This window comes from Aquarana catesbeiana, linkage group LG02, assembly GCF_042186555.1.
Source record: "Aquarana catesbeiana isolate 2022-GZ linkage group LG02, ASM4218655v1, whole genome shotgun sequence".
In the NCBI taxonomy this organism is placed as follows: domain Eukaryota; kingdom Metazoa; phylum Chordata; class Amphibia; order Anura; family Ranidae; genus Aquarana; species Aquarana catesbeiana.
This window is the reverse complement of record NC_133325.1, coordinates 161576549-161598914: the sequence shown is the minus strand read 5'-3', so window position 1 is coordinate 161598914 and position 22366 is coordinate 161576549. Positions and strand designations below refer to the sequence as shown.

The following is a 22366-nucleotide window of genomic DNA, read 5'->3' as shown; positions in this document are numbered from 1 at the left end:
TACCCGAGTACCTGTCACCAGCCCATCAGAGTAACCGAGTACCTGTCACCAGCCCATCAGAGTAACCGAGTACCTGTCACCAGCCCATCAGAGTACCCGAGTACCTGTCACCAGCCCATCAGAGTACCCAAGTACCTGTCACCAGCCCATCAGAGTACCCAAGTACCTGTCACCAGCCCATCAGAGTAACCGAGTACCTGTCACCAGCCCATCAGAGTACCCGAGTACCTGTCACCAGCCCATCAGAGTACCCAAGTACCTGTCACCAGCCCATCAGAGTACCCGAGTACCTCTCACCAGCCCATCAGAGTAACCAATTACCTATCAGCAGCACATCAGAGTACCCGAGTACCTGTCACTAGCTCATGGCTCATAGAATATATGTTGGGGTGTTTCCATTGTCCTGGTGCTCCAGGACCTTCAAAAGTGTAATAGGTAGTCAGGAAACTAAATGTGTAATTAATGCTCCTAGAACGCCTGATGGTGCTCCCTGCATGTTGGGCCTCTCTATGTGGCCAGGCTGTGTAAAAGTCTCACACATGTGGTATCGCCATACTCAGGAAAAGTAGCAGAATGTATTTTGTGGTGTAATTTTTGCTATGTACGTGCCATGTGTTGGAAATATCTTATAAATTGACAACTTTGTGTAAGAAAAAATTCATTTTCATTTTCTTTCCACATTTTCCAAAAAAATGACATGTTCAAAAGACTCATAATGCCTCATGGATTATACATTGTGGTGTTTGCTTTCCACAATGGGATCATTTTGTGGGTAATTCCACTGTCCCGGTGCTCCAGGACCTTCAAAAGTGTGATAGGTAGGAATGAAATTAGATATGTAATTTATGCTCTTAGAACACCTGATGGTGTTCCCTACATGTTGAGCCTCTGTATGTGGCCAGGCTGTGAAAAAGACATGTGGTATTGCCATACTCAGGAGGAGTGGCAGAATGTTTTTTGGAGTATAATTGGAAGTGTGCATATGCTGTGTGTGAGAAATAACTTGTTATTATGACAATTTTGTGTAAAAAACAAGAAATAAAAATGTATTTCTTAATTTTCCAAAGAATTGTGGGAGAAAAATACAACTTCAAAAAACTCACCATGCCTCTTACTAAATACCTTGGACTGTCTACTTTCCAAAAAGGGGTCATTTGGGAGGTATTTGTACTTTTGACATTTCAGGGCCTCAAGAAATGAGATAGGTCATCAGTACATTATTATTATTATTATACAGTATTTATATAGCGCCAACAGTTTACGTAGCGCTTTACAACTTGAACATCAGGTGTGATCAATTTTTAATGATTTGCACCATAGCTTGTAGACTTTATAACTTTTACACAGACCAAATAATATATACTAATTTGGGTTATTTTTACCAAAGATATGTAGCAGTATAAATTTTGCCCCAAATTTATTAACAAAAATTACTTTTTTGCAAAATGTTATAATAGAAACTAAAAAAAGTTTTTTTACCTTTTCAAATTTTAGCTCTTGTTTTACTTACGGTATTTCGCAAAAATAAAAAACCCAGTGATGATTAAATACCACCAAAAGAAATTTATATTTATATTTATATTTGTGTGAAAATAAATTAAAAGATTTTGTTTCGCTACAGTGTTACATGGCTGAGTAGCTGTCATTCAAAGTGTGAGAGCGCTGAAAGCTGAAAATTGGCCTGGGCAGAAAGGGTTTATAACTGCCCAGTATTGCACTGGTTAAACAATATATTTCTAAAATTCCAGCAGGGGTGGACTCTTTTGTGAGTGCAGTGATGAATGTGTGGCCCTGTACACTCAAGTATGGAGATCTCTCCAGGGAACTCCTGAAGAGCTGTATTATTATTATTATTATACAGTATTTATATAGCGCCAACAGTTTACACAGTGCTTTGCAATACAAAAGGGAGACAATACAGTTACAATACAATAAAGGGTTAAGAGGGGCAACTCAAAAGAGCTTACAATCTAATAGGGTGGGACAAGTGGTACAAAAGGTTGTAACTGTAGGGAATGAGCTGATGGAAGTGATAAAAGATTAGTTGGAGGTGTGATGGGCTTCCCTGAAGAGATGAGTTTTCAGGGATCACCTAAAGGCAGCTAGAGATAGTGATAGCCAGACAGATTGAGGTAGAGAGTTATAGAGGATGGGAGAGGCTCTGGAGAAGTGCTGGAGACAAGCATGGGAGGAGAAGACAAGGGAGCTTGAGAGCAGGAGGTCTTGGGAGAAGGTTTGGGTGATATTTGGAGACAAGATTAGTGATGTAGCTCGGGGCAGAGTTGTGAATGGCTTTGTATGTTGTATTTAGTATTTTGAAATTAATTCGCTGGGTGATCGGAAGCCAGTGTACGGATTGGCAGAGAGGGGTGGCAGACACTGAGCAGTTGGTAAAGTAGATGAGTCTAGCAGCAGCATTCATGATAGACAAAAGAGGGGATAGCCTATGGAGAGGTAAGCCTATGAGGAGAGAGTTGCAATAGTCAAGGTGAGAGATAACAAGGGAGTGAATGAGTAGCTTGGTGGTTTCATTAGTAAAAAAGGGGTGATTTTTAGAGATGTTACAGAGGTGAATTCTACAAGCTTTTGACAACGATTGGATTTGTGGCTGAAAGGACAGGTCAGAGTCTAGTATTACACCTAGTACCCTAGCGTGAGAGGAGGGATTAATGGTTGCATTATTGTTTTTGATTTTGATTGAAAAGTCATGGAGGGGGGCACGGGCAGGAGGGAACAATATCAGCTTGGTTTTAGAGAGATTACATTTAACCTCCTTGGCGGTAATCCAGAGCGTGACTCGGGTCTGACTTTTTCTGTCAGGAGCGGTAACCCCGAGTCACGCTCGGGGTAACATTGCAGAGCATCCAGCGGAGCCCTTACCTTCTCCTGGGTTCCAGCGATGCCCTCCAGTGTCCTCGGCTTGTCTCCGCTGTGATCGCCAGCGCGATCACAGCATCTCACTTCCTAGTTCCGTACCCTGCGAGCAGCAGCGGCACACGGGAGCGGAACTAGGCGGGAAATTCAAAAGTTCAAAAGTTCAAACACAAAACACACATATAAAAAGAGGTGATACAGTGTAATCTGAGAGGATTACATTGTATCATCTCAGATCTCACTGATACAGTGCCCCTTGCCCCAGTGCCCATTGCCAATAAAATATTGAGAAGATGGAATCCAAAAAGCGCCATTTCGCTACAAAATCACCTTTGGAGCAGTTGAATGACAGCGACAGCGACAGCGACATGGAGTTGCTCCCAGAACTCAGCGATAGCGAGTCGTGGGGAGATTTGTCGTCTGACACTGAGCTGACAAGTGACAGCGATGACAGCGGTGATGATCCTGCACCTGACATCAGCGATGTGCGCACTTGGTGCCCTATTGAGTGCGATACGGACCAGGTAGCGCCCCCAAGATTTCCCTTCACTGGATCACCTGGGATGAAGGTCGAAGTTGAGCGTGGCAACCCTCTGGCATACCTGCAATTATTTCTCACAGAGGAGGTAATTGAAAAAATTGTCATAGAGACAAATCGATACCAACAGCAGCAATCCGCTACGCTGCATGCCAGGTTTTCCCGAAGCAGAAGGTGGGAACCGGTGACTAAAGAGGACATCTGGCTGTTTCTCGGACTCATTATTCTTCAGGGGGTGGTGGGGAAACCACGCCAGAAATGGTACTGGACCACCAACAAGTTATTGGCCACTCCGTTTTTTGGTACTGTGATGTCCGAATACCGTTTTTCCCTCATCATGAAATATTTTCACTTCACTAACAATGAAGAGTTTGATGAGGGCACGCATCCTGCGCCCAAGCTAAAAAAAATCTGGGAGGTATGCCAAATTATTGGGAACAATTTCCAGCGGGCCTACGTGCCAGAAAGGGACGTCAGCGTGGATGAGAGTTTGATGGCTTACAAAGGACGCCTAAGCTGGATCCAGTATATTGCATCCAAAAGAGCGCGGTTTGGCATCAAATCATACATGCTCTGCGAGTCATCCACTGGGTACATATGGAACTCGGTCATTTACACCGGTAAAGGCACGAAGTTCAACCCCAGGTACAGCAATTATGGGATGGCCACATCATCTGTCCTTACACTGCTGGAGCCATTACTGAACCAGGGATATTGTGTCACCATGGACAATTTCTATACGTCGCCGGAACTGTTTGAGGTTTTGATCCAAAACAAGACGGATGCCTATGGTACAGTTAGGCCTAACAGACGTGACATGCCATCAATGTTTGGAAAAAAAAAACTAAAACCCGGAGAAATGGTTGCCTGGCAGAAGGGTAAGATGATGGCAATACGTTGGCGAGACAAGAAGGACGTGTGTCTCATGAGCACTGTGCACAATACCTCCACTGCCACGGTCCACACAAAAAGTGGGAAAGATGTGCTGAAGCCGCAAGTCGTCATAGACTATAATTGCACTATGGGAGGTGTCGACCGAGCCGATCAGGCAATGACCTTTTACCCGACTATGCGGAAACAACAGAAAAAATATTATAAAAAGATTTTCAGGCATCTTCTGGAACAATGCCTTTGGAACGCTTACATCTTGTACCGAGCAGGGAGTGACAGGCCTCTTGTTCATTCAGATTTTATCTGGAAGGTGGCTGAGCAGATTTTTGCCAAACACCAGATGCCATCAGTTGATGCGAACAGACCTGGACGACGTGCTGTTGGTGTTGCCAACCCAGAACGCCTAACAGGTCGGCACTTTATGGACTACATACCGCCAACCGCAAAAAAGGCAGCACCTACCAGGATGTGTGTGGTTTGCTGTTCACACAGAGATGACAAGGGAAAAAAAATCCGAAAAGAAAGCAGGTTCTTTTGTCCGGATTGTGACGTGGGACTGTGTGCTGTACCTTGCTTTAAAATTTATCACACTCAGGATGTTTACTGAATTTTCTTTGTCTGACAAATTTCTTTAGTTTGTATTACATTATTGAATAAAATTATATTATTTAAAAATTTAAAATCATGATTTTGTGTTTCAAACTTTATCACATCTGGGATGTCTACTAGAGTCTTGTTTGGTCAGGTTTAAGTAAGTAATTACTAAGAATTGCAGGCCTATAATACATAGCATCAAATTTCCATGCAAAATAATTGTACCGCTTTCAGCACAAAATTCCAGACAGAATCATACCGCCAGGGAGGTTAAGGAAGTGGTGCAACATCCATGCTGATATGTCAGTTAGTAAGTTAGTAATGCTAGAGGAGACTGAAGGATTGAGGTAAGGAGTAGACAGTAGGAACGTATGCAAGCAGGTGCTTTATAGGGGATCACTGTATTATGTGTTCTTGTTCTTTTCTTCCTATTGTTTCTTTTGCCTGCTGTATTGTTGGTTATGTTGCCCTGCAGAGCTGGTGCCTCCTTAGAGTTAAGGGTTAACATTGCTGGTCAGGTTTTCCCAGGCTTTTTGGGTGGTACTACCCTCTGCTGGGGCAACTGTATACTAGAGGGAAATGCCTTAAGCCGGAGTTAGCTCCATGTATGGGAAGGGAATAGGAGTTGTGCTAAGTATACGAATGCCATCTTGCTTGATATCACCCCTTCATGGGAACCCAGTCGGTGTTACAGGGACATGGACTTATGCTTTCAATTAAGAACTTAAAGGATTCTATGGACTTTCTACTATTTACAAGGTATGACTACCTCATTAGGCAGGGGCGCCAATGGGGCACTCAGAAGGCACTTTGTGTTAAGAATGGATGTGAAGAAGCTGTAATTGCTTATTTATACTTCAACAACTTAAGTAAAGAAACTTTGACCTTATACATTTCTGCCTGGTCTGAAGTTTTTTTTTTACAATGAGTACAAGTACCGATACTTTTTTTTTAGTACTCGCTGATACCAGTTACCGATACCTACTGCAACTGTTTTAACTTGAGCTGTCAGCAATGGTACAAAGCATTGAAAAGTTATTTACAAATGAAATAAATAGATTTTTTTTTAACTTAGCACTTTTTCATTGTGAAACGTGTAAATATATGTTAATATATATGTGTAAAAATATTCACTAACAAAAAAAAGTTTTAATTTTTTTATCGTTTATAAAATAGACGTGAACAAAAGAAAAAAAGCAGGAAAATAATAATTAAATGGAGGAGAATAGGGAGGTAATTAAGGCTGATTAGAGTAAATTAAGGGTTATTAATGGGTTAAACAGAGGAACATTTGTTTATCCCTTTGATCTGCAGATGAAGAAACAGAAATATACAAAAAGAAACAACGTTTCTTTTTATTTTAGTGTTTCAGAGCTGAGCAATGTTGTTAATAAACATTGCTGGCTGTTTTTTTTTTTGACAGCTCCAATTACCGGACTTCTTTACCACTGGGGAGACCCACTGACAGCTCAAAGAACCGAGCCTGAAAGTATCAGTTTCAGTTATCGGTGCATTTGCACGAGTACTGATACTTGAAAATACTCGGTATCGACACCAATACCGATACTAGTATCGGTGCAACCCTACTTAAAAGATATTAGTTAGAAGTGAATGCATGCATGGCATCTCATATACTGTATATGGTTCATACCAGGGGACAGGTTGCTACAATAGAAGATGCAGTACATATGTCTTACTGTATGTGCAGTGGAGCTAATTAGGAAAGACTACATTGCCATTGTGAATGACTACAGTACTGGCATCTAGGTGCATAATGCAGCTAGTCAGTTGGGAAGTTGAGGTGGCTTGGAATAGATGACAAAAGGTTCCAGTAGTGAAGGAGCTTGTGTGTTTAGGCTCCTTACCTAATGATCAATACCCCAGTCTTGGGTCCAATTCATGGTAAGGGCATTCTAGGGGCCCGTCTGCATTTTAGGAAAGATGGGTTGAGGCCTCAAGAAGAATAAGCACGGGTTATGAACAGAGTTAAGCTGCCTAAGATTCAAGTTTAACATATGTGTCACAGGGATGAGGTGATGGCTAACTAGTGGAGTCCAGTGCATGCTCTACCACACTAGCTCAGAAAAGCATCACGAAAGAGAGAAATGTAATAGGAACTGTTTTCCATAGTGTACAGAGTATAAAGAGTCAAAGAACTGTGCCACCGATTACAAGGAGTTAACCACTGCCTGTGTGGCAAATTGCCTTAATACCATACCCATGTTTAGGTACGGGCCTCAATTAACCTCCAGGAGCACCAGCGAGCACTCCTTCCCATCCTCAATCTGGACACTGCCCACATGTAGGTGTTTTAACAATTTAACATATTAAAAAATGTATATACGGTCTGGGTGATCTCATTCTTTGGGGCCCATTCACACAAGCGTGTAGTGCTTCACAATGCACAATGGTGTATTGCATTAGTCAGCCCATTCAAAATAAATGGTCTGTAACGCTCCTCAATGCATGAAAGTATAGGTCCCGCTACATTTTTTTAGCAGTACATTGCATTAAACATTGTAGTACATTGTTTCTTAGCTTCATTCTGCAGGTATGGCATGGTACTATTCAAATGAATGGCACTGCAGCACACTAACAAGTGCAGTGTGCTTTACCAAGTTTTTCATGAAATGCAAATACTGTAGTAGTGTAAATGGGCTCTTACTTTAGATATTGCATGTGTGTTTTCCCATCTGTAAGTGGATTAAATCTTTTATGACTTACATTTTCAATTATTTTTTTCACATTCTATCATGTCTATTCATTTTTCAAATTAACTTTCTTTGCATTGCTTCCATATTTGTATATTGCACCATGAACATGTTGAGGCTGCTGTATGAAAACATAGATAGAGGAAACCCTGAGCTTTAGAACTGTTGTCCATAACAGTCCCTTAGGGCTCATCTCTGTGTACAAGGAATAGTTATGTAGCACTACCCCTCTAATAGCTGCTGAAGTCAGGGTTCCCCACTACTGCACAGCTAGTCACACAGCATTTCCTTCTTTTTCCCTTAGTGGTGAACCTGCGTTGATCAGGTGCAGAATAACGCAGGTCACCACACATAGTGTGAAAGAGCCCTTAGGCAGGCCATAAACTGTTTGAATCTCGGCCGGTTCTGCAGGTGCCGGCCAAGATTTAAACCATTAATGGGCAGGCTGAATGTACCAAGTTGATCGATCGATGAACTTGGGTACAACCAGCCTGCCGGATTTGCTTGTGATTATCGCAAGCGGCTGCTATAGCCTCTAGCGATAATCACTATCTTCTCCCAGCGGAGATTGGTTCCCCCCAGCGGGAGAAGACAGTGGTCCAGCAGGAGGCATTCCCACATCAACACTATCTGTGTCGATGGGGGAATCGAGCAAATTTCTTTCCTGTAACCCATGGTTGCAGAAACTAAATGCACTCTGTGTATGGCAGGCCTTATTCTGCGTTCTCTAGTGTGCTTTAAGGGTATTTATGTGCAATATCTATGTAAATGTGGTGTTGTTTAGTGGTGTTACACTAATATCTCATTGATTCCATAAGCATTTTGCTAGACTGCCCCTTTGTATGTGAGGCATTTTGCACTTCGGCCAATATTCTGCTTTACAGACTATCGCTGTACACTTTATTGTAATAAGCCAGACCAGCTCCCCAAAGTTTCTAACTGAAGGCATTTATTGAACACAAGGGCACTTTCATCCCTTTCCCGGCCAATTTGGTGGCTGGCCTTATTCATTCTGGAGGCATGTCTAATCAGCTGGTGCCATAGATCAGTGTTTCTCAACTCCAGTCCTCAAGGCGCCCCAACAGGTCATGTTTTCAGGATTTCCCTCAGATGAAACAGCTGTGGTAATTACTAAGGCAGTGAAACTGATCAAATAACCTGTGCAAAATAATGGAGAGCCTGAAAACCTGACCTGTTGGGGCGCCTTGAGGACTGGAGTTGAAAAACACTGCCATAGATTGCACTCATACTGCACTTACTCCAAATAGAAAAGAAAAACACTTTTATGATTCCTATGTGTACAAATCCCCCCATTCTTAGTGAACAGGCCCAGGTAACTAGAACTTCTTGATTGCCACATGTTATATACAACAGTGGTCATCAACCCTGTCCTCAGGGCCCACTAACAGGCCAGGTTTTATGTATTACCTTGGGGAGATGCAGACTAGAATACTGCAATCACTGAGCAGCAAATTATATCACCTGTGATGTATTTCAGTTATCTTGCAAACCTGGCCTGTTAGTGGGTCCTGAGGACAGGGTTGATGACCACTGATCTACAAAACACTTCATGTCAAAGGAAGCATCAATGCAAAGACATTCCAATAGCATAACAAATTTCTCTATAATACTAACATAAAATGTATTTTATTAAAAAAAAAAAACATTAGAAAAACACTAGGTTACTAGCAAATCTAAGGCATTAGAGAATATGAAAGTGAAGCTGTATTCACTTTGAATCCTTTTTAGAGGAACTTGCACACGATTGGCTGATTAAAGTCAATATTGCTTCATAGTTTTAGAAAACCTGTATGTACCTTTATTATTCTTTAATATATATTTAGATGAAAAGATCAAACACAATTTTCAAAGACAATTTTCAAAGACTAACAAACAGTCTGTGTTGGATATTTACTAAAACTGGAGAATGCAAAATCTGGTGCAACTCTGCATAGAAACCAATTAGCTTCCAGTTTTTTTTTTTTGTCAAAACTTAATTAAACAAGCTGAAGTTAGAAGCTGATTGGCTACAATGCACAGCGCTCCAGATTATCAGTGCTCCAGTTTTAGTAAATCCCCCTGTATACTAATTAGGACCCTCTACATTCTACATTTTTTTAAAATTAACTACACATTGATTGACTTTTCCCTAGCATTACAATTACCGCTATATATAGTGTGAATATTGCTGCACAATGTTGATAGATATGCAGCCAATCCTAGGGAATGTGCAAGAAATTTGCAGAAACATTATAGATATTTTACAAATGTCCTTTCTAAAGTGCACTTGTAAAATGGCAGTATCTGATTGATTGCTTTCCACTCAGTCTTTCCAGAGTTTTTGCATAATTGTACAGTTCAATGACAGTTTAAAAAATAAACAATTTTTGACCAAAAAAACAAAAACTAACAAGAACTTTAACCTTATCACTTATAACTACTTAATGTATTCTCTGGCACATAATTTACACAATCATATCCTAGATCTAGAAACCACAATTGTTCACAATACTGTACCTTTTCTTGTGCCCGAGAAAATCTTTTCTGGACATTTTTGGCAAAGATCCCTGCACCTCCTTGCTTGGCCTCTGCCATTCTTGTTTGCTAGCAGATGTGGTTTTCTAATGTACGTATGAGAACTTCTGCAGCAGAGGAGAAACGTCAGCTCCTCCCAAGCTATGCTTTTTCCGCTGTAAGAGTTCTAAAACCACTTCACTTTTTTAGACGCTTGTCTGCTTGCACCTAATACTGTATATATCTTTGTAAATGCATTTTACAAATGAAGACTTAGTAAAGCAAATAGATATTCTCAAAGAAGAAACTTCCTTTAATCAAATGGATTATGAATTTTAGCTAAAAGAGCAAGGAAAGACCATAATTATAAAGCCTAGATAGCAGTGGTTTTAAAGAGAACCCGACACAAGTGGCATTATGCAGGACATTATTATAACTGCTGACTTGACAGAATATTTGCTTCTTTATTTAGCTTTACTTACTCTGAGCCTGTTACTGACATCAACTGTCATTTAAAGTGTCTGATCAAAACAGTTCCCCAATGACTGGATATGACGTGTAATGCACCAAGGAGATTGCTTATGTTCTGGAACTGTGTTGTGAAAGGACATATCCATGACTGAATCTATATACCATGTTGCAACATCTTACAGGTTGAGCTGTTCTGCGATTGGGCATACCCAGTAATTGGCGATGAAGCACTATTACATTGCCCAGTAGCTGTAAACTTTTCAATCAACAACTGTTTGAAATTATGGATCATTTAGATTTGGGACTGAGCAGTTCTTCATCATGTATACTGGGACATATATGTGGTTGCTAATATGGCTAATATTGATGATGGATAGGTAAAAAGATGTGTCACTGTTGTAAATCGTATATATAATATTTGACAAAAGTGAGTACACCCCTCACATTTTTGTAAATATTTTATTCTATTTTTTCATGTGACAACACTGAAGAAATTACACTTTGCTACAATGTAAAGTAGTGAGTGTACATCTTGTATAACAGTGTAAATTTGCTGTCCCCTCAAAATAACTCAACACACAGCCATTAATGTCTAAACCGTTGGCAACTAAAGTGAGTACACCCCATTTTCCGCGACTTTCCGCCTGAAAACAATACGCTCAGGTTTGAATGCAGCCTGAAGGAGCACAATATGATGATACTTGAACAAAATGAACTGCATGGTCGACTGCATTGATCTGTTTAGATTAAGTCACCACACATGGTGTAAACAAGCCCTTAGAAAGAAACCGCAGATGCATATGAGTCTGGCAAAAATGTAAAAAGTTTTCTAATTTTTTTGAAACCAATCATTCAACTATAAGGACAGTTATTTGCAAGTATTTTAAATGAATGATACATTGTAAAGGACTGGCTGGCCCAGGAAATCTGACTGATGCTAAAAAAGTCTCCAAACATTCAGGGTGTCAAAGTGAATGCATCTATAATCAGAAACAGTTTACACCAAATGGAGGAGGAAGACATTAGTTTGACACTTTAGACAAAGACCGGGCCTTCTTGAAAGATGTGCTGTAATCTGATGAAACAAAGATAAAGTTGTTTAGCCATAGTAAAGGTATACATACTTGGCATAAACCAAATACAACATTTATAGAAAATAGAAGAACCTAATAATAACCGTGAAGCATGGTGGTGAAAAAAGTTATAGTTTTTGGTTGCTTTCCTGCTTTAGGGCCTAGGAATCTTGCATCTTGAGTCAACCATGAATTCTGCATCATATCAATGTGTGCTTGATGAGAAATGTATTATCATTTGCTTATAAGTTGAACTGAAAATGGATCTTTACATATTACAATGTTTTGAAGCACAATAGCAAATCTGTCAAGAAATGGCTCAATAAAAATGGAAGGCTATGAACCTGTCTAGTGAAAGCCCTGATTTAAATGCCATTGATTTGTGGTAGGGGTATTAGAAATGAACTGCTCATGTATAGGTGTCGCCAGGGGGTGGCTATCAAGGCTGGATCCCCGAATCTGGAGCCCACGTTCCCAAGTCTCTTGCGTCCCTGCCTAACCAGCGGGTCGCGGCTGTGGAGGAGAGAGACGAGCGGGCAGAGATGACAACATCTCTCTCCGCCCGCACGTCATCACTCTTCTGCCCTCACAGCCGTCCCACTTCAATGTGGGAGGGATGTGTGGTGGGGAGCATGGAGATGACATAAACTCTCACTGCCCGCCACACACACACTCTTCTGCCCTCACAGCGTGCCTCTTAAATGTCAGAGGTGCGTTGGGGAGCCGAGAGATTACATCATCTCTCACTGCCCGCCCCACATCTCTGCTCTCCATGGACCAGTGCTGCCAGCCTGCCACCAATGCAGCGACAATGCACATTTGGTGGCACTGGCTGGCATGGCAAGTGACAACCCACATCTAGTGGCAGGTGACGTGGCAAGTCACAATTTGCAAATGGTGGCAGGTGACGTGGCAAGTGACAATCTGCAAATGGTGGTAAATGATGAGGCAAGTGACGTGGCAAGTGACAATCTGCAAATGGTGGCAGGTGACATGGCAAGTGACAGCCTGCAAATAGTGGCAGGTGACGTGACAAGTCACGTGGCAAGTGACAATCTGCAAATGGTGGCAAATGACGTGGCAAGTGACAATCTGCAAATGGTGGCAGGTGACACGGCAAGTGACAATATGCAAATGGTGGCAAGTGACAATCTGCAAATGGTGGCAAGTGACGTGGCAAGTGACAATCTGCAAATGGTGGCAGGTGACATGGCAAGTGACTATCTGCAAATGGTGGCAGTTGACATGACAAGTGACGTGGCAAGTGAAAATCTGCAAATGGTGGCAAGTGACGTGGCAAGTGACAATCTGCAAATGGTGGCAAGTGACAATCTGCAAATGGTGGCAGGTGACGTGGCAAGTGATAATCTGCAAAGGGTGGCAAGTGACAATCTGCAAATGGTGGCAGGTGACGTGGCAAGTGACAATCTGCAAAGGGTGGGAGGTGACATGGCAATCTGCAAATGGTGGCAGGTGATGTGGCAATCTGCAAATGGTGGCAGGTGATGTGGCAAGTGACAATCCACATCTAGTGGCAGGTGACGGTGGCAAGTTAAGAAGCTGCATCTGGTGACAGGTGACGGTGGCAAGTGACATAATGCATCTGGTGGCAGGAGATGTGGCAAGTGATACGCCCAAGGCTCCCACTGGTTCTGCATTATGGTGAGTTGAATCACTTCATTATACATTAGAATGTAACAATAGAAACAATGCGCTTCCATTACCCTGAAACCATGATGATTGAAACGCCAACACTAGCCTTTGACCGCAAAAAATTGCTTACCACCGGCGTGCCCCCCCTCCCTCCCTGGGCCTGCAAAAAGGTTGGTGACCGCTGCTATGGACTCTAGCCCCAGATCTTTTGCAGACCTAGCAGTGCCCCTGCCCTCATGCAAGGAACCAACCAACATCTTGCAATTGAAGGAATTGTGTATGGGATTGCGGTCAGGAAATTCACCCAGTTAATGTCAGTGACTAGTGGACAGTTATGCAAACACATTTCTGCTAAAGAGTAAATACCAGCTTCTGAAGTCGTGTCTACTTACTTTTTCCACAGTACAGCATTATATCCATTGAGTTTTTTATCGAATATTAGGAATTATATAAAAAAAGTCATAACTCAAGTATATCACCTTTTTCTGTAGGTATTGTTTGAGTGGAAATCTATTATTTGTCCATTAAATATATTGAAAGAGACAACAATTTCTATGTGGTGTTCCTGAGCCTGGAATTAAACTTTATTATTTGTAGAAGCATAGTGTGTATAATTTGCATTCACACTTCTTGAACTAGAAAACCATACAGTCAGGGACCATGTCATTGCACAAGCGTTGTAAACCCACTGTGACACATCTAAATGTTAAATTCTCACTTGAAACCAATTAAGCATTTTATTAATTTAGACACATAGGATTCAAACACATTCTTATAGAGATGCACGCACACACATTCATATGGATGCTAAGACACCCACAAATATCCTGGGAAAATCTTTTTGTAGTCCATCACCAAATATATATTTTCACATAAAATGCATTTGACATATACGGTACACTTACAAAGAATTGTTGTTAGGTAGTTATACTGTACCGGGGATTATGGGGACAGACTCTACAGAGGACATTTCAGGAACATTGCGGGTTTCCCTTGCATTTATTTCCTTTGAATGCTGTGGTTTATACCCACAATCATAGTGGTCTCTGACCAAACTAGTGTGACTGTATGGCCGTGGTAAAGATAAGAAACTAGTCTTCTGTGACACAGGAACTGGTGTAAATGAATGTTTGTACTCTGTAAAACATTGCATTATTGACCCCATGCATATGGATACAGTATATAACAGCTACTATCTCTTTAAGAGAAAAATTCCTGCAGAGCTTTTACACTGGAACCCCATGAGTAAGAGCTGGTAGATTCTCTAGGGTAGTAATAGTAGTAGTAGTAGTAGTAGTAGTAGTAGTAGTAGTAGTAGTAGTAGTATAACTACATTATACTGACGGCAAGTGGTTAAAGTGATTGTAAACGATCACCTTGTAAAACAACCTATTCAGTTTAAAATAGAAATGCAAGCCAAAACATCTGTGTATAGTTATAAAAAAAAATTTAAATGCCCTTTTTCCCCTTTTTTATAAGTGATCACATTTCTTCTGTTCTCAGCTGTATAAGAGCTGGGGGAGGAGAAGCAACAGCACACTGAGCTTGCCAGTAAGAGGCTGTGCAGGGGTGGCGTGTCAGGACAAGTCTAATCATTGGAGGAAAGCAGGCAGTGTTCCCAGCACGGCTAGAGAACTGACCACAGTGTGTTCTTCTGCTTAGTGTGGTCAGTTTTTAATACGAAAGCAGAGGTAATGGCAGAAACACCAGGGATTTCACACAAAGAAAGCAATACAAAGAGGACAGGATAGTTTTTCATACAAGTATATGGTACATATCAGGAATATGAAATGTTGGGGTAACACTTTAAACCCCTTCTTCCATGCCTATTTTTTGTATTAAGCATTGTTGCATCCATTTTGGGGACTTTTAAGCCCATTTTGACACTTTTCCTGTACTTCTGAGCCTTCATTCAGAAGTTTTTTTTTGCTTAATTTTACTACAGAATAAACAGAGGAATTTATTATCAGTTTATTCCAGTCCTAAAAGGCCAAGAAATTGGCTGGGAAACTTCAGTTTCCTGAAACCAGAAGTGAATCTTCCAAAAGCAATGACTTTTTTTGCATTTTAAGCATTGTTGTGTCCGTTTTAGGGACTTTCAGACCAATTTCGACACCTTACCTGCATCTCTGAGTCTTTTTTCAGAAGTATGAAAATTAAAAGGGGCACTGCCCTCAAAATTGTTTTTCTTTTTTGTTTTGGCCCTTTTTGGCTTCATTTTACCAAGCAATGACCAGAGGAATTAAATATGAGTGTATGTCCTTATAAAGGAATAGGCTTTATGATGCCACTATGTTCTAATAGATGGATAGTACAGTACTATGTTGCTGTGTTGTCACAATGTCCTTACAAAGTAATAGGTTTCATTATGTCACAGCGATGTCACTATATTCTGATGAATGAATGTTGAATTATGTTGTTGTGGCGTTACTATGTCCTTATTAATGATCATTCCACAACTCAGATTTATTCCATTCTAAAACATGTTGCATTATTGCGCGACATATCTGCCTGTTTTAAGGACCATGTCACATTAGCCAACCTGTCGCTGGCTGGGTTCCTTCCAAATTAGGGCCTCATTCACAAAGTACAATTAGGGGCATACTATGAATTCCTGCAGGAGAATCAGCAGGGTTTATTCTAGCAGCTAACACAAATATACAGTATTCTAAATATCAAAATTTGACCTGGTACATAAGATGATGTACAACATCCCTAATATATATATTAACATCTTTCATATAGCTAGGGTACATTCACACCAGATATGTTGGGGTGCGTTTAGGAACACATTCCCAACACATTGAATTAAAAAAGAATGGTTCCCTATAAATGCAGTTCATATCAGCTCTTTGCGTTTGCCCTGCGCTGAATACAACAGCAATGCACTTCTACTTCAAAGACTGCTTTAAATAAAGTACAAAAAACAAATACACAACATGTTTAAAACCCACACCAACGCATTACAACGCTCTACAAAAAACGCATATGTTAACGCATGTGTTGTGATGTAAATACATTTTACTAATGCTAATAGTAATATATTGTACACAAGAGGTATTGCATTAAAATTGACAGAAGTCCGATCAACAACATTTTCTTCTAGCAGAGGTCCGATTAGCATTTTTGCGCAATGACTAAGAGCCTTCCCTTTACAGCCACCCTCTCTTCTTAGGCTAGGTTCCCATCTCTGCAGCTGGGGAACACACTCACACGTATTCCCAACCCACAGAGGAACACGCTGCACTTTAGCAGAGACACAGGGGTGCCATTCATTTTTAATAGCATTCCCACACATTGGTGCATTTTTGCACAGGCCAAACTGCAAGTTGCCACTGCCACAGTACCATCTGACTTGGTGCAGTGCAATTTAAAAAAAAGGTCAGGTATTTTTTTCACATAACAGTTCACTCCACTGCACATCAAGATATGCCCCACATCGCAGTCCTCAGCCCCCCCCACATTACAATTCTAAACCACCAGATTAGAATCCTCAGCCCCCCACATTGCATTCCTCAGCCCCCCACAGTACAATCCTAAACCTTCCTAGATTACAGTCCTCAGCCCCCCCCACACTCTAGTCCTCAGACCCCCCGCATTACAATTCTAACCCCCCCCAGATTACAGTCTTCAGCCCCCATACTGCAGTTCTCAGACCCCACATTTCAGTCCTCAGCCCACAGATTGCAGTCCTCAGCCCCGCACATTACAATCCTAAGCCCCCTCCAGATTACAAGATTACAGTGTCCCCTTCTTTACAATCCTAACCCCCCCCCCAGATTACAGTCTCCAGACCCCCACATTGCAGCTCTCAGCCCCCCACTTTACTGTCCTCATCAGCACCCACACATTAGAATCTTCACCCCCACATTGCAGTCCTCAGCCCCCACATTACAATCCTAATCCCCAGATTACAATCCGCAACCCCCCCACATTGCATCCCTCAGCCCCCACATTACAACCCTAAACCCCCAGATTACACCCCTCAGCCCTATCCCCCCACACTGCAGTCCTCACCCCCCACATTACCCACACATTAGAATATTCACCTCCACATTAAAGCCCTCAGCCCCCCCAAACTGCAGTCCTCAGGACCCCCTCATTACAATCCGCACCCCCCCACACACTGGTTTCCTCAGCCCCCACATTATAATCCTCAGCCCCTTCACACTGGTGTCCTCAGCCCCCCTTTTACATTGCCCCTGCACCTTACACGGGCAGATCAGAGGGCGGGAGGCACAGCAGAACTGAATGGAGGGCAGGAGCTGCAAGCTGGTGATTGGATGCCCTGCATCCTAGCAACCATTCGCCTGCTTGTTAAAGTGGCAGTAAAGTCTTGGGTAAAAGTTTAAAAAAATGCCACTTGCAGGTTTTAACCTTAATGTACTGTACTAGTATGCACTGCATACTGCACACTGCATAGAATAGGTGGATTTTAGAAATTCTTTCTGGGACCAGGTATCACCGGATTAAAACCTTGTAATTGGTTTCTACAGAAAGGATATTCTGTGAAGAAGATTTAGTTGTTGCCCAAATTACATCCCAGTCTTTTTGCTCCAACTGAACTCCAAGAAGCCCATTTTCTGGCATAGGAGGGTAAATTTGAAGCCACTGAAGTAAGATGGGCATATAATGTAGAGATAATGCCTGGATCATGCGGGTTTGAGTTACACATGCCCTCAAAGAGGGACATGTTCATGAGATCTGATTGGGCCTGAATGTAAGGGGCAAAAAAATTAGATATTTGTAAATAATGAAAAAGCTCTCTTCCTGGGAGATCTGCTTGCTCCTGGAGGGTAGGAAAGGTTTTAATGGCGGTGGCGGACACTAAGTTACATAGACGCATCAGACCTAGCGTCTTCCATTGGTGAAACAAGGCTGGGGCGAAGTAGGCAGGATAAAAAAGATGGGTGTTTCTAAAAGGATACTAGAGAATAATGGGGGGACACCAAAAAAAAAAACGGGCCCCCTAGACCCCCAGACAACCTATTACATGCGAGCAAGACTAGAGAAATGCTTTACAGAGCCCCATATATACTTGTGTGTACGGAATTGAAGGATGTGGAAATAATAAGGAACTGTTATGGGGAGGACTTTGAAAAAATTTATTAATTTTAGGTAGCAATGACATCTTGACATCCGTGATGCGTCTCAGCCAGGGAACATACTGTGTAAAGGTTTGCCAACTGGTCATTAGGGTAGTCAACTGAGATGGCATTGGTAGATAGTTAGCTTGATATATTAAAGAAGAGCAACTAGTCAATTTAATCTCTAAATAGGGGAGTAAGGTAGCCTATTAAAATGTAAAGGCTTCCCAAAGGTTAATTCTGCTATCATTAGGAACATATTGAGGGCCTTTGATTTATTCTGATTGACTTCCAAACCCAAAACCAAGGCAAAGCAATCTAACATTTTTAAAAAGTTGGGTAGTGTGGAATAAGGGGAGGTAATATACATGACAACATCATCACTAAAGAGACACAACTTATGAAGACAGGTGGCGACTTTGATACCTTTGATATCGGGGCTGGCAGGGAGCAAGAGTGCTATCGGCTTGATGGCGATTTCTCTCACTTCCTGTTTGGCTATGGGACAGGAAGAGAAGGGAAATCTCTGCAATGGGATGGAAAGAAAAGTGTTGCCTATAGTTCTACTATATAAGCTAAATATAGGCTTGGGGGTGTGGTCATATAAGGAAATCGGCGAAAATTGGGACCAAAACCCCATTTCTGTAAAACATATTGTAAGTATGCCCACAAAACAGTATCAAGGGCTTTGCGTATGTCTGAAGACAATGGGTGCAAGGGGATCTGCCTTTTGTTCTCCAAATGCTGTAACAGAATCACTCTGCTAATGTTATCACTTGCTTGTCATTGAAGGATAAAGCCTACTTGATCCTTGTGGACCAATTGGGCTATTATAGAGTTTAGCAGCAAGGCAAGCATTTTCACCAAGATTTTTATGTCAGGATTTAGCAAAGAAATAGGCCTGAAATTGGTCCAAATGGTGCTATTGGTGCTTGGTTTAGGCAGCATCGAGACAATAGCAGTCAAAGGGGTTGATTTACTAAAGGAAAACAGACTGTGTACTTTGCAAAGTGCAGTTGCACTCTGCAAGTGCAGTTGCTCCAAAACTTATTAAATGAGGTAAAGCTTCACTTTGCAAAGAATACCCAATCACGTGCATAGAAAATTTAAAAGAAAACAGCTTTTTTGCTTGCATATGATTGGATGATGGAAATCAACAGAGCTTCTACTCATTTACTGAGCTCTGGAGCAACTGCTCTTACAGAGTGCAACTGCACTTTGCAAAGTTTACAGTTAATTTCCTTTTAGTAAATTAACCCCAATGTGTTCGGACCAAATGAGTGTTGTTTTAAAAGGTCATTAAAATTGTTAGACAAAAAAAAAGGTGCTAGTCATTCAGCAAGTTTTTTAGAGTAGGTGGCCGTGAAGCCATCTGGGCCAGGGCGCTATGGAATTTAAGGGACTTAATAGCTTTGGAGTCTCTTTATAATGTTTGCCTTGCTAATATATATATATATATCTATATAGATATATATAGCTATATATATCTATATAGATATATATATAGCTATATATATATATCTATATATATAGATATATATATATATCTATATATATATATCTATATATATATATATATCTATATATATATATATATAGATATATATATATAGTCACCCCTTTCAAATTTGCTTAGATTTTTTGTGATATTTGTTGTTTTCAGAAAACATCCAATATTACAGTCGAAAATAAGATCGGACATGAAACATTTGCTTATCTGAGATGATGGATCAAGTGATTTCCCATAGTGGCACTTCTCTTTTGCTGTGAATTTTGCTGCAAATTTATGATTTCTTTCTGGGACTGTTCTCCTTGGTGCCATTGGTTCTGACACTAGATGAAGACAGAATGCTCTAGAAGGGGTTTACTGCGTAGGGCTAATGTTATTGTCAGAGGTTATTGTCATTTGTTTACCCATGCCACAATATATTATGGTTTTAACTGAGACCCCATAGTTCCTTAGCAGAACAAAGAAGGCAGTATAGCTGAGGGGATATGCTATGGGACCAGAGGCTGAAAACTCATAATAAACTTTAGTAAATAAATAAATACAATCAAACTGTACACATGGATAAAAATGGCCATGGCCCTTTATTATTGGCATAATAAATACTATTTACCAATAGTTTATTTATAACCATATTACTAAAATGACACCATTAACTTACAACATCTTTTAAATATCAATAGTTCAGCCATCAAAGCTCGAACTATATTTAAACCTTTAACATACCAATAGCTCAGCCATTAAAGCTCGAACTATATTTAACACCAATACACCAACTATCCCCAAATGCCAGGCTAAACTTACATAGCCTGGTACCCCACCCGGGCCACGGCCAACTCTACACAACATTGTAAATCCAAGTTTAGAATATCAAGCCCAATGTCAGAAAGATGGACCATATCAGGGCGATAAAAACCATACAAACCTCCTTCTAAATCCAAATGTCTGTAGGAAAACCCTTGAACAGAAGACATAAATTTAGCTATAACCCTGTTTACCCTTTTTCTGATCTTTTCAAGATACATGAGATCAGAACTGAGGTAGGCAGGATAGAATGTAAATGCAAGAAGTCAATTTTAATGTGTGAAACCAAGTCTAATGTCTTATGTACCCCTAAATCATTACCCCCCCAAGTGAACAATAACATCAGGATGTGACCATAAAGAAAGTAAAGTAGTTAACATAGAACGTAAATCAAACCATGACATGCCTCAGCGGCCATGCCAATTAATAGAAAAAGAGGCACTGTCCAAATTCAAATTAGGTCCAAAAATTCTTTTAGAGGCCTGAACGTTAACCCAGTAAATGAACGAATATCCAATAAGCCATATAACACGTGGAGAACCTAAAATCAGGCCTAATGTAAGATTGAAAACAATCGGATTTCCAACCTCCCAATTTTTTTATATCAGGCTCTGGGAAACCCAGCTTGGCCACCTCAGTCACTGCGCCAATTCGAAAAGAGTGACTAGTAACATGTAAATGGCCTAAACCCAAATGAGTAAGACATTTCTTAAGCACAGCTGAAAATTGGTGTTGAGTAAGAGGAATAGCAGAGCTCTGAAGCAACAAATGTTTTGAACCAAGGGGTCGTGACATTAAATATTTAGATAACCAGGAAAAGGCACAGACAAATGAACCAGGAGAATGTTGTATTACAGTCCACCTTCCCTTACCTAATTGATCAGTCTTGCTGAAACTTAAAAAAATCTTAATAAAATCAGAACCCAACGAAACATCAGAAAACAACAAACCATCTAATGAGGATGAAGATTTAGGCAGTAGTTCTGAAATGCGGAAAGCCCTGAAAAAGAATAAACTAAAAGAAACCTTAAATGTAATGCTTCTTTAGGTGAATAACAAACAAAAGAAGAGGCCGACATCAAATGTTGCAAAAGATTTAAAGTTACTGGAACTCGAGTATCACTGCGGAAATAACACTTGCGGCAACCTTTGAGGGCCTGTTTAACCAAGAAAAAAAGAGGAACAGGGAAGAAGACCTCGTAATTTGGAAAAGGATGAAATCCCGGCTAAAATTGTTACTAGTTGGGAATGGTAATAAGAGCGTTGCATTAAATCGTCCAAAAATCGAAGCACCAAACTTTCAGAGAAACAATTGGTAGGAATACCCATAGAGCTCAGAAAAACACACCACAAGGACAATGTAGCGTTGTAATTTGCCCATGTGCAAGGTGCTATAGAATTGGCTACTGCAGCATTCACAGAGTGCAAACTACGGACCACAAGTGCTCCGGGCAAGGTAAACCAAGGAGATCCACTTCCATGGCCAATTTGAAAAATCGATCTAGCTAAAAATGGAGACAGAGAATCAGCAATAACATTAGTATAACCCGGGACACTTGATTTGTTGTAGCCGTATTAGTGCAATTGTGACAGAGAAAATTGAGTACTGTCCGTGATACTTTTTTTATTTGCACTAACATACAATTTTT

At 40.9% G+C, this 22366-nt stretch overlaps 1 protein-coding gene across 2 annotated transcripts in view; it reads right to left on the bottom strand.

Annotated features, from left to right (window-relative positions):
• The window catches only part of BIN2 (bridging integrator 2), a 90311-nt gene extending 80038 nt beyond the window's left edge, over positions 1 to 10273 (bottom strand). For both annotated transcript variants that reach the window (XM_073613706.1, XM_073613707.1), the window contains exon 1: positions 10126 to 10273. In XM_073613706.1, coding sequence (XP_073469807.1) covers positions 10126 to 10203 — 78 coding nt within the window. In that variant the 5' untranslated portion in view covers positions 10204 to 10273. The remainder of the gene's footprint in view (positions 1 to 10125) is intronic.
• Between the last annotated feature and the right edge of the window lie 12093 nt (positions 10274 to 22366).